Genomic DNA, 13,979 nt, shown 5'->3' on the forward strand with positions numbered 1-13,979 from the left:
AAGGTTTTCTTCCCTTAACATAAAGAGGTCACTTAATTATATTTTTAAAGACCCGTTTAATTTTCCATGCATAACTTGAAATATGTTTTTGTTAATAGATACCGGCTGATGGCAAAAGCATTTTTGAAGTAAAAGGTTTAGAAACCAATGAAAAATATATCTTTGCAATTGCTGCTTATTGTTCTAATGGAAAGCTTATTGGTGATGCTATTGGGGAGACGACTAAACCAATTCTGGTTTACCCACCTCTTTCTGCTGTTACTGCTCGGATGTTACTAACACAGGTAGAAAAGATTTCTTCTAATTTTTTCCTCTGTTTTTTCCCGTTAAGCAGTTACTAAGTAATTTCTGATGAAAAAACAGTCACAGCAGATATTCTAAAGCTCCTGTAATATATATTTTCCATGATTGCAGTTTAGTCTCATAAAATATAAATCGTTACTTCTCGTATTCATGAGTTTGCTTTTTACAATAACACTTTTTTCCTGGATTTTAAATGCAACACACATTGATTTTAGAAATTTTGGAAATAAATGTTATCTGTTTTCCTGTCATCCAGAGTAGCAGTTCTTAAGCTGAAGCAATTTTGGCCCCTGGGGGGACATATATGTCAATGTCTGGAGACATTTTTGGTAGTCGCAATCTAGAGGAGTGCTGCTGGCATCTAGAGGGTAGAGGTCAGGGATGCTGATAAGCACCCTACAGTGGAAAGGGCAGCACCCCTCTCCCAGCAAAGTGTTATCCGGTCCAAAATGTCAACGGTGCGAAGGTTGAGCAACCCTGATCCAGAGATATGCTTTTCTTTGTGTGTGTATGTATACATACACACATATATATATCTACAGACAATATGTACATAGAAATATATACACATATGTATGTGAATTTATGTATAATATATAATTTTAGTCATAGTGTACATATTACTTTACATCTGATATTTCCATTTAATACATAATTGACTTTTTTCCATTCCATTAAGTATTCTTTCAAAACATAATTTTTAACATCTGCATGGTATTGCATCTTAAAATATATCACAGTGTAGTATATGTATACACAATGGAATACTACTCAACCATAAAAAAGAACGAAATAATGCCATTTGCAGCAATGGATGGACCTAGAGATTATCATACTTAAGTAAGTCAGAAAGAGAAAGACAGATACCATATAATATCACTTATGTGTGGAATCTAAAATATGACACAAATGAACTTGTTTATGGGACAGAAGCAGACTCGCAAACATAGAAAACAAACTTGTGGTTACCAAAGGGGAAAGGGGGTGGAGGAAGGATAAATTAGGAGTTTGGGATTAACAGATACAAACTACTGTATATAAAATAGATAAACAATAAAGTTCTACTGTATAGCACAGGGAACTATATTCAGTATCCTGTAATAAACCATAATGGAAAAGAATATGAAAAAGTATATGTGTATATATATGTATAACTGAATCATGTTGCTGTACACCAGAATCTAACACAACATTGTAAATCAACCATACTTCAATAAAAATATATATATCAGTTGTTTTACAATATTGTGTTAGTTTCAGGTGTGCAGCAACATGATTCAATTATATATATGTATGTATTCTTTTCAGATTATTTTCCATTGTAAGTTATAAGATATTGAATATAGTTCCCTGTGCCATACAGTAAATACTTGATGATTATTTATTTTATGTATAGTAGTTTGTATCTGTTAATCCCATACCCCTAATTTATCCCTTTCCTCCTCCCTTTCCCCTATGGTAACCGTAAGTTTGTTTTCTATGTCTCTGAGTCTGTTTCTGTTTTGTAGATAAGGTCATTTCTGTCATATTTTATTTTTTTATTTTTATTTTTTGCGGTATGTGGGCCTCTCACTGCTGTGGCCTCTCCCGTTGTGGAGCACGGGCTCCGGATGCACAGGCTCAGCGGCTGTGGCTCACAGGCCCAGCCACTCTGCGGCATGTGGGATCTTCCCGGACCGGGGCATGAACCTGTGTCCCCTGCATCGGCAGGCAGACTCTCAACCACTGTGCCACCAGGGAAGCCCCATATTTTAGATTCTACATATAAGTGATATCATATGGTATTTGTCTTTCTGACTTACTTCACTTAGTATGATAATCTCTAGGTCCATCCATGTTGATGCAAATGGTAATATTTTATTCTTTTTTATGGCTGAGTAATATTCCATTGCGTGTGTGTATGTGTGTGTGTATGTGTTTACATATCACATTAAACCAATCATCTGTTGATGGGCACTTGGGTTGTTTCCATGTCCTGGCTATTGTAAATAGTGCTGCAATCAACATTGGGGTGCATGTACCTTTTTGAATTATAGTTTTCTCTTGATATATGCCCAGGAGTGGGACTGTTGGATCATATGGTTGTTCTAGTTTCAGTTTTTTAAGGGACTTCCTTCCGGTTCCCATAGTGACTGCACCAATTTACATTCCCACCAACAGTGCAAGAGGGTTCCCTTTTCTCCACACCCTCCCCAGAATTTATTTATAGACTTTTTGATAATGGCATTCTGCCCAGTGTGAGATGATACCTCATTGTAGTTTTGACTTCTGTTTCTCTAATAATTAGTGATGTTGAGCATCTTTACCTGCATCCATGATTATTTTCTTAGTATCAGTTTATAGAAGTGAAGTTTCTGGGTTCATAGAGACAGACAGACCTGAGTTTAAGTTTCAGGTCCTCACATTAGCCGTGTGACATTGGGCAAGTAACCTTCATCTGTGAAGTGGAATAATAATAGTAGTTACCTCCCAGAACTATTATGAGTATTAAATGGAATTATGCATGTCAAATGTTTAACCGTAACGCTTACAACACAGTAGGCGCTTAATGAATATTATTGTTGTTCTTAATTATAGATATACTCATGAATTGACATTTTTTCCTGAAATGATTGCCTGACTTAAAACATGTCACCAGTGAATGCGATTTTAGAAAAAGTGACTCATTGACCTAAGTCTCAAGCCTGTAATTTTAAGTTTATGGTTGGCTGTAGAGCTGATGGCTCTTCTAAATTTTATCACATTTCTATTGTGCCGTTTTTTCCTCTTAATAGTTGATTAGTATTATAAGCTAAGGTCTTGCTGGAATTTTATATTATCATATTTTTCAAAGAAAATTTAATTGACAGAATTGCTAGGATTTGTCTGGCATTGGTTTAGTGTGTCATATTGGCTCATGGTTTTCTGATGTTTTGATTTCTTTGGAATCTAATATATTTCCTAATTTGCAGCGATGGAGTTATTTCAGAGTGAGGGACCGAATATTTCATCAAGGTCTAATTTTTCTCCAGGGAGTGGTTTGACTCTCACGCTTTATTTGGCAGAACTTTCACTGAAAGTTAATAAAAGGAAGTCCAAGCTATACTGCTAGGATAATGAGAAGTGTCATAAAGTAATGACCTGTGTTTCTTTACTGATACTGTATTTGCAGTACTGGAGTTCATTTATGACAGTTTATGAGCATTCTCTCTCATCATGTTAAGTGGCTAAAGCAGAATTTCCTCATAAAATTTCCTCCTTAATTTAAAATTTGAGTTTAAGCTTTCAAGTTTTATCAGGAAAAGGTACCTTTCTTTTGGAATTGCAGTGAAAAATTACAATTTTTCATGAGAGTGGCTAGTTTTTAGTTTCAGGATAATTCTATTTTTAAAAAAATATTATAAAAATTTTATAGTAAAATATGGAGTTACTTCACTAAATGCCTATGATTAACTTGGTTTGGTGTTTTAGGTTATACTTTGACTAAACATTTTTCTATAAACAATAGTAAAGTCAGGTGAATCTTCACTGGATTTTCCATTAATGTAGAAAACTAGTTTAGGCTATCTGGAAAATTTTTTGAGGAAACTTTATGAATTATATATTATCTACAGATATTATCCAATTTCCACCTCTTTATAGGCTCATTTCTTTTTATTATTCCCTTTTAAGTTGGAAATGGCTAGATAATGTGATATAAAATATAGACAGTTAGAAATCTGTGAGCAGGATTTTAGGATTTTAGACAAATTGCTTGGTCTCAATTTCCCTATCTGTAAAATGAATACAAGACCAAATGCCATATACTGCTGGATTATTGAACTACTAAATCAAATAGTGAGTGGGCACAATGACTTGCTGAGATAAGGAAGTGAGGAATATCATTTGTTAAAAAACTGTGTGATAGACATTTTAAGATTCATTATTCCATTGATTACAGTAACTCTATGAGGTGGTATCATTACTTTCATTTCAAGTTGAAGAAACAGATTAATTTAACCCTTCTTCTGCCAATCCCATTTTATTCCAGAAAGGGTGTCTTAGGGATGTTAAGTACTGATAATTTACCCAGGGTTACTCTGGTAGTAGATGGTAAGCCTGACATTTGAATGAGCTCATGCCTTTCTACTGATCTGTCCAGGTTCCAAGGAAGTCATGTGTTCACCATCTAACATGTGCCAAGTCCTTCTAGAGCCCACCTCTCTCCCATCTATTCTCTGCCTGGGTTGGTGCTGCCCTGCTGGTCGTGATGATCAGTATGGGCAGTAGAGTTTGATGCTGGTGGCAGGAGAAAGGAAACTAAAAATCATACTTTTCTTTCCCAATTCATGTATGAATTCATTGAAACTCTTTTGTTAATAGAGGTTTGCCTTTTGTCTATGACCATTCAAAAAAAAATAGGGCTACCAGGTAAAAGGTAGTCATCCCCATTTAAAAATCTCATTAAGAAGGTTCAAATCTTCTTTTCCCTCTTATCCTCTTTCTGAACATTACCACCCTCTCTGCTCATCTGTTTATTGATGAATTCAGTGTCTGCTTTGTGCCAGGTTCTATGCTAGGTATCATTTCTTCTTCCTTTGAACTGTTGTGTTTTTTTTTTTTTTTTAAATCAATCTCATCACCACAACAGTAACCCTTGTTTAGATAATTTTGACTTATGGTTTCAGCTAAGACCCTGATTGCAAGAAAGCCTTGCTTGGGGGAATGCAGCCTGGCCCTGGGAAGGCTGCAAAGTCCAGGCAGCTCCAAGTCTCATACCTCTGGCTCTGTCTCTCTACATCTGCTTTCTTTTTCTTTTTAAATATTGACTTTCCTTTCTTTTCTTTTCCATCTCGGGAGGGAAAATAGCAGCCCCTGAACTTTTTTGTGTATTCCTCAGTTTCAGTTATATACAGGGACCGACCGGCTAGCTGTGTTCTAATCTTTATTCCAAACTCCTGAAAAAGAGACTCTGATTGGCTCACCCAATGTAAGAAAGAGTCTGAACTCATTTTTAATGTTTGGCTGTTGGCTTGTTTTTAAACCTCAGCCTTCTTTTTTCCCGTAGCCCCACATCTGAGCAGGCTGATAGGGAGGTCTATGAGTTCACCTTCTCCTTTGGTGCCTGCAGGAAATTTAAACGTCCCAACTGGCAGGAACTTTCACCCAGTCCTATCCTCCAGCCACTAATCAAAGCCCAACCCATTCCTTCTGCTCTGCCCAAAGCCATCCCAGACCTGCCTCTGCCTGCCCAAGGGACTCTCCCTGGGAGGCCCTTGTGTGAATAATAAACTTTCTCTCAAATTCTCCTGGTGCATGTAGTGTCATCAGCCTTAACATCAGAACCAAACTTTGGGTGTGTGTAGGGGGTCCATCCTGCTTTGCAGGGGGGGCTATAAAACACCCAGCTTGGGTCAGGCCCTCAGCCTGGGCCAGTCAATCATGCTATTGTATAGTACCGTTGCTGGCTGTCCTCTTCTGTAGGTAGGGGGAAATTATCAGGAAAAGAGGATTTTTAAGTTCATTTAACACCTTATTATTGGGTGCTTACTCTGTGCTAGGCATTGCTCTAGGCTAGTGATTCTAAAACTTGTATCAGAATGATCTGCAATGCTGGTTAAACAGATTACTGGTCCCACCACCAGAGTTTATGATTCACTAGGTTTGGGGTAGGGCCTGAGAATTTTGCATTTATAACAAGTTCCTAGGTGATGCAGATGCTGATGGTCCAGGGACCATACTTTGAGAACCACTGTTCTAAGCGAAGTGAGCAAAATGCCGTGGTGAGAGGTAAGTAATAAACGATGAACACAGTAAAGGAATAAACTATCTAGTATATTAGAAGGTAAGTTCTGTGGAAGGAAAATGTAGAGTATGGTCAGAGGAACTGGAAATGTGAACTGGGGGAAAGGAAGGTAGAGTATAGTATTAAGTAGGGTGGTCAGAGAAGGCATCATCTGGAAGATGAGATTTGAGCAGAGACTTGAAGGAGGTGAGGGAGTGGCTCTCTGGAGGAAGAGCATTCCACAGCAGGAGCTAGAACAAAAGCCTGAAGGATTCCAGATTTCCAGAAGTGCACCTGGTATAATATAAACAGCAAGGAGACCAGAATGACTGAGCAGAGGGGCCAAAAGGATTGTTTAGGGAGGTAAAAGGTGAGTGGGTGGGTGGACAGACTTGACCTCAGATGAGTTGGGGAAGGGTGTGAGTGGTACAGATTTGGGGCGGAGGGAGATCAGAAACGCAGTTTGGGACATGTTAAGGTCAGATGTTTGTTAGATATTCGGAGAGAATTTTTGAGTAGTCAGTTAGATGTATGAATCTGGAGTTTGGGAGAGAGGGCTGGGCAGCAGAGGGGTTTGAGAGTAGTCATGTGACAACTAAAGCCATGGGGCTGGATGACAGCACCAAGGAAAGGAGTGCAGACAGGAGAGAGAAGAGATCCAAAGACTGAGCCCTGGGGCATGCTAACATGAGAGAGGGGAAAAGAGGAGGAGCCTGCCAAGGCAGCTGAAAAGGGATGTGTTGTAGAAGCCAAGTGTGAAGGTCATGTATCAAGGAGGAGGTCTCTCCTGTGCTTAGTTGTCTCATTAGTCGTTTAGTGCTTCTTTCTCATTTTAACCTCACTCCTTCTAACGTCGGTCCTACGGGTGACTACTAGTCAACCATCTTTGAACTGGCTGGTTATCACAGCACTTCTCTGTTAGCCCACACAGACTCATGAATTTATAGACCTTAGTTTTATCATGGCATCTTTTCTTGTTTTGCAATGTCCACTGACTGAATAACATTTTTACATTTTCCCTCTTTTTTTTAATTGAAGTGTAGTTGATTTACAGTGTTGCACTAATTTCTACTGTACAGCAAAGTGACCCAGAAATAACACTGTTTTTAAAAGGCTATATTTTAAAAGGAAAGAGCATTCAGTTATAGTTTCACCAACTCCCTTACACATCACCTGTTACCATTTTCCACGGTAAATCTTAGAATTATAATGGTGTTTTAGTGACCACTTAGCCCAACTTTTTCATTTTACCACTGTGGCCCAGAGAAGGGACCTCATCTGTCACACTAAGTCTTGGCTCTACTATTGTTTTTACTGATTATCAGGCTCTGTACAAATTATTCAACTTGTCAACGCCCCAGTCTCTTCATCTGAAAAACAGGGATGGTCATAGAGGTCAATGAGGAGTCAACACAGCATTGCTGGTAAAGTGCTTGGTCTAGTACTTGACATCTTTAAATACTTCCACCTGATTTTCAAGGCTTTCTGAAATCATGTCCCACTTTACCTAACCAATCATACTGCCTAGTTTTCTTGAAATTCTGACCTGTCTTTCCAGTCTCAAAGGCACTGTGGCAATTTCCATTATGGGACCTTTTTGAGTTTCTGTCTAAACTGTGCCCATCAGAACTTTATCCCTGCCTTGGGGTTCACCTCAAGCCCTGATTCCTCCTTATAGCCTTCATTTCTCCTTTTCTAAGTTTCCACAATTATGATGTTGTTATTTGCAATTTTTCTGTGATTTCATGTGTTTTACGTCTGTAACTTGATTACAGTTTCATGGCGTATGAGATCGTTTTAAGCTTTGAAGAATCTATCTTTACAGTGCTTAGCACAGAGTAGAAACTTCATAAAAGTTTACTGGTTGGTTGATTATGAGTACTGACTTGGCAGATTTTAAAAGTTCTGGCCCTGTAAGTTATTCCCTTGTGTGGAATACAGTCTAGCAACATGTCATCTGCATACTTAATTTAATGTATTTATTAATACTTTACATCCTACCTGCTTCCACTAAGGATTTGAAGCAGCACATAACTCATGTGGTATGATTTTATATTGTTATACATATTTGTATAGAGTGATCTTTAGAGATGTATTTAAAGAACTATGTTCTACTCAAAGAGATAGGTAAGGTGATGACTTTATTTTTCTCCTGAGCTTCTAGGTTTTACCAGTGAAATCAGTTATTTTGCTGAATGTTGAACGTGTTAAAACACAGGATGGCTTCTTGGAAGCGTCTCTCTTTTACTCCTCACTCTTTTCAGCTGTGAACCCTTTGTTGCACAATAGCTCGGAAAGCATCAGAACCAGAGGAGAATGAAGTATATTTCATTATTTTGGGTTTGAGAAATCTGATTGTTTCTTTTGGAACAGATTGTTCATTAGAACAGTGTCTGTAGTAAATGGAGTGCACTGCCGAGATAGATGGGAATGAAATTAATTTGGCTCAGATGTGATCTTTGTTTTGCTTATGAGCATTCGAAACATCCTTACAGAGTTTCACATTTCCACGCCATTTAGAAATAAAAGAGATTTCAAAATGTGTCTGTCTCCCTTGCCAGTGGCTGTCGTTACCTTGCTGTGGCCCCGTAGAGCGGAACAGCAAATGTGAATAACTTTGTATGAAATTAGTGTGCGATAGGACCTTCTCAGAATTCTTGTTTAAAACACACATTTCACAAATTCAAGTAATGCTTAAGGTAATGTGCTTTCTGCTGCAGGTCGCCTATCAGATTGGTAACTATGAATTGTCTAAGAAAGTTTTCTCCCCAGTTTGGGATTATTTTGTTGCTTCACCACTTCAGGATGACCAATCCATTATTAGTTTAAGCAATATAATGACTGTTACACACAGAAGGTAATTCAAAATATTCTTTTAAAAATATTAATTTGCTTATTGAAAATATAGATGTTGGCTGTGAAGCCTAGAATTAATTTATTTTCAATTTCATGTTAAGATGGTCCATGTAAAACTATTTCCAATAAGTATTTTAGTAAGTGTGTATATTCCAAAGGCTTGAGTCCTTGTTAGAAACTTCTGTGTTAGAATCAGAAAAAACACTGGAAGCATATGGATACATTCTGAATATAAGGTAATGAGGTTATGGAAAAAAATACCAAATACTAACCAAAGTAATGTCAGTTATATACTAGAAAACACGAATATGCATTGGGGACCTTTGTAACAGAGCAAGGTCAGGTTGAGGTTAAGGTTAGGGTCTGATGGATGGACTCTTGGGGTAAGAAGGCTTTTCCTTTGCTTGAGGAGGCTCCCAGGATTAGACCATCAACTGAAAATAGGCCTGTAGAAGCCATGTAAAGCCACAGGCCATCCTTTGCCATTTTTCCTTAAGAAACCAGAGTCTAAAAGCAGCATCAGAAATGAGCATTGGTGTAATTTCAGCCCGTCTCAACATGTTCAACAACCGTCTCCTTTACCTGCTTGTTAATGCCTGAAATTAATAAGACAAATCCTTCACCCCTCAGTCAAAGACAATAAGCTTAAAAATGCAAATGCTGGATGAGGCAAGGCATTGGTAACGCTTATTCACATAAATGTATAATTCCATTCAATTAAACAAACGTAGACTTGGTGTTTACTATGTACAAGAATGCTCAGTGCTATGGGGGATGGATTTGAGAGGGATTTCAGAGGAAGAGACAGGTCTGGAAGATTTTATGTGATTCATGGGGATAAGAGGAAGGAGTGAAAGTTGGCTGGGATTTCCAGTGATGGGAAGCCTCTGAGGTTTACTAAGGGAACCTGAGATGTGGAATAAGTTTTTGGAGGAAGAGAATGAATTTGGGGATATTTGGAGTTTAGTTTTTCCAGCAGGACGTCTTTGTAGATATATGTCCAGTAGGTAGTTGGATATTTAGTGCTCACACTCAGGAGAGAGGTCAAGGCTAGAGACATGGAAATATAAACTGTCCATTGAGGTCATCATTGAAATTTTGACAATGAGTGATATCACCCGGGGAATGACTGTTTAGCAGAAAAGGTGGAAGGCTGGACTTGAACCCTGGGCATTGCTTACATTTAAGAGGCAGAAGCAGGAGTTGGAACCAAGGAAGGAAATTGAAAAGGATCAGTTCTGGAAGTGAAAGTCCAGGAAAGTGCATTGCCAAGGGAAGTGAGAACGTCACCACGGAGGGACTGGCCAGCAGTATTATATCCTAGTGCAAGGTCAGGCAGGGCAGTTGCTCAAGAAAATGCTGCAGAGATGTTGGGTAGGATGAAAACTGAGAAGAGGCTTTTAGAGTTGGCAATTAGGAAGACATTGGTAAGTTGAAGAGAGCCATTTTTGTGCCGTGATGGGCCAGAAGCGTTTTGCAATTGGCTAAGGAATAAATGAAAATGGAGAATAGTAACAAGAAAAGACTACTCCTGTGAAGTTTGGTGGTAAACATAAGAGGAAAGTGGGCAGAGGCTTGAGGGGGAAGGCGGGCTTAAGGAAAGAATTTTGGAGGATGGAGAGAAGGGAGCCAGCGGAGAGGGAGAGCCTGAGGATATATGGTGATAGAGCTAGGAGGATATCAGAGCACATGGGATGGGGAACAGGGGGTTCAGATCATTTCCTGTGGGGAATATGAACAAGGAGACATCAGGGATAAACGAAGTATTGCTGAGAATCACTAATGACTCAGTTGATGTTATGTAACATGCATTGTAGTAGAGTCCCATTCCTTATGGCTGAGGGCTACATTTGATTCATCTTTATATCCCAGGGCCTAGAATAGTGTCATGGTAGGTGTTGAGCAAATGCCAGTTTGAGTGGGGAAAAAAAAAGGAATAAGGAGAATGAATAAGTGAATGATTGACCATTGTGGCAGGGATAGAAAAGTTGAACGGTGACATCTATGCAAGGTCAGGCAAGTTGATTATTGCATAAAATAAGGGGTGCAGAATCTGAAGTGCTAGAGAGGTCACTATGGAAATGACTGACCAGAGCCCGAGCTGGGTAGGGGAGGAAATAGAGCCAGGGGGAGGCGATAGTCTGGACTCATTGTGTATGTCTAGGTACTCATGGTCGTGGCGAGGACAAAGAAAGTTTAGTATATGAGTTGCGGAAGCGGGAGAACTAAAAGTCTCCGGGCAAAGACAATTTCGGAGTTTAACATGGTGGTGAAACAGATCGTCTTCAGGTGTGAATTACTGATGTCAGATCCTTTCCCGTTTTATAGGGATAGAGGGTATGGAGAGTGGAGGGACTTGAAGCTTAGGAGAGAGGGTTTGTCACCAAGTAAGGCGTAAGGGCAAGGAAGGGACTATGGACTACAGATTTCACGGTTTTGCCAGTGGTTGGCACTGTTGACTGTGATTTAGAAAAGATAATTAGAAGTAACTCTGCCCCTCCACCGCCCCACCCCAAATCTCTCTGTCTCTACCTCTCTTTAACCGTGGCTGATTTTGCTATAAATAACCCTCACTTTCAGAAAGTTTATTGATTGAAATATTGGACCTATTTCCCAAACTTCTGAATATCTATAGCGATTTCATTATATTGATAGAATAGAACTTTATATATCAGAACCAGAAAACTTTGCCAGTAGTTATTTTTATGTATCCATGACATAATATGTCAACAGCTTAATTTTCTTAGTGTGAGCTTGTTAAGAATAGTCTTTAATTTCAGTTTAAACAGCTGTGCAAGAGCAACTGTTCCACAGACTTTTGTTCCATAAACTTGTGCTGCTGTCTTGGGATCATTGTGTCGGTATTAAGAACAAATCAGTCTAAAAAGTCGAGTTCACATGCTAAATCAATGTATACCTGTAACATCATTTACTTCTTTTTGCAGATTACATTCAGATATTTTGGCAGAGAGTTCTTCAATTCTCTTATATCTTTTTCTTAGAAATATTTTTGTAACAAGTGACATTAAAATTAAAGAAGAAAATCTTTTCTGTGATAATATTAAAGGCAATGAGATTTTCGCCTCTCAACAAGTAAGTGAATTAAAGTGATTGCACATGTGCTGATTTCCCTGTGTTGGTTGATGTTTCACGTTTATGTTCTTTGGGGATTGCATATCCTGGCTTGTGAATGGACTGAGAGGCCTCTGCATGATTGTGCTGGTTTATTTGATATTGTATGTAGGTTTCACAGGCTGGAGTTCATGGTGTTTTTCCCTTCTTTTCAATTTATATATATTTTTCCTGAATAAAAGTAGTATCAATTCAGATATCCAAAAATGTATAAAGTGAAACCCATTGTAGTCCTATTGCCCCTAAGAATACTACATTATTGTTTTCATGTGATTTCTCCAATTTTTAAAAGTATGCATAGACAAATATGTTATTATTTACAAAAATGGAATCATGATCTACTTGCTGTTCTGAAATTTGCCTTTTAAACACTTTTCATAATATATCTTGGACATATTTTCATGTTGGTACATATCCGTCTGCCACATTCTTTAAAATTATAATATTGCATTCCTGTGCAGAGGCAGAATTTAACTTACGTCTTATTGATAGGTCCTCAGGGTGCTTATAAACATTGCTCTTCATACATCAGCAAGCTTACAATGCTCTTGTTTTTAGTAACAATCCTACATTGTTTTTTTCAATCTAGATTGAGTTTCACTCTTCTTTTTCTCTCTTTCCTTCTTTACTCACCTTAGGTATATGGAGACTTTTGCCTTATTTTTTTTTTCTTTTACAGTTGCTTTTTCCTATCATCCACTTATTCATTAATTAATTAACCAGTAACTTGTTACATGAGACTGTGCCAGTTTCTGTGGATATGAAAGTGAAAAAAACATGATTCTTTGCCTAAGACAAGTTCACAGTCTTGTAGAGCCCAAGCATTCACAGCCATCTACCTGTTCCTAATACATTGCATTTAGTTTCTTTTTTTCATAATCTAGTCTGAAAATAAGGACAATGTTTAAGTACTTAAGTGAATTCCAGAATGCTAGACTACCATTCTAATAATAATTTGCTGTGTGGAAATTTCTGGTTGCCACTCATACTGTTTTCTGTGTTCATAATCTTGTGTGTGTATACAGACAAATAATGAAATCTTTCTCCAAGAAAGAGAAATAAGGAATAAGATAGCATTCTTACTCTTTTTAAGTGGCGTTTAATCACACAAAGCCTAACTTTACATTTTACTTTAAGTAGCAGAAGTATAACAGAAGATTAGTTTGGTCTATTGAAAATTTACCTTTTTTTTTTTTTTACAGTAGCAGAAGTATAATAGAAGATTTAGTTTTGTCTAGAGTAAATTTACCATTTTCCCACAAATCCAGGAGGGAAATAAGACACTGTTAATCATGTAGGACCAATATTACAGCAATATTATATTTTAATTATTATTTGTTATAGTTTATGTTTTTGAAAAAGCTAGATTTTTTTCCCTAAACTATAGCCAAGATTTTATCTTACCAATTAAAAAAGATTGGTTCCTTTTCTGTCACTAGTGGTATTTGTATTGTAATTTATAAAAAATTCTAAAGTTTAATTCTAAGATCGTGTCATCCATATGTAGCATTATTGGGGAGTTAGAGTTGTTCCTGAATTTAGGTTTTTCTTTATATCAACCTTCCTGTTATTGTTAAGCCACAAGGATCACATTTCCTATCCTTTCTTCTCATTAGAGGCACATGAGTTAAGTACCTGATGTTCAACTTGAGTAACAATACCTGTTCCTTTACAGATTGCTAGACTAACTGAATGTGAGAGAGTATTAGTGGCATTGGAACTGAGCAACTACCTAAATGATTCCAGTTATGCCCTTCAAGCTGTTACTCAATGTTATGGCCTCCTTGCTCCTATCATCTATCACAGTATTGTTTTGGTACCTGTTGTACGGGTAAGGGTATTTTTTTCCGCCCAGATAAGGGTATTTTACAAAGGAAACTCAATAATGCATTTTGGAAAAGAAAAAGCAATGTGTCCTTAGAAAGTACAAATAGGTCAAGAGCAA

At 37.7% G+C, this 13,979-nt stretch overlaps 1 protein-coding gene across 1 annotated transcript in view; it reads left to right on the forward strand.

Moving 5' to 3' along the window:
* LOC132433968 (cilia- and flagella-associated protein 54) overlaps positions 1-13,979 on the forward strand; it is a 216,771-nt gene that overhangs the window by 76,872 nt on the left and 125,920 nt on the right. Inside the window, exons 21-24 of the mRNA XM_060025420.1 lie at positions 99-284; positions 8,767-8,903; positions 11,848-11,995; positions 13,710-13,865. Coding sequence (XP_059881403.1) covers positions 99-284; positions 8,767-8,903; positions 11,848-11,995; positions 13,710-13,865 — 627 coding nt within the window. The remainder of the gene's footprint in view (positions 1-98; positions 285-8,766; positions 8,904-11,847; positions 11,996-13,709; positions 13,866-13,979) is intronic.

This window comes from Delphinus delphis, chromosome 11 (assembly GCF_949987515.2).
Source record: "Delphinus delphis chromosome 11, mDelDel1.2, whole genome shotgun sequence".
Taxonomy (NCBI): Eukaryota; Metazoa; Chordata; class Mammalia; order Artiodactyla; family Delphinidae; genus Delphinus; species Delphinus delphis.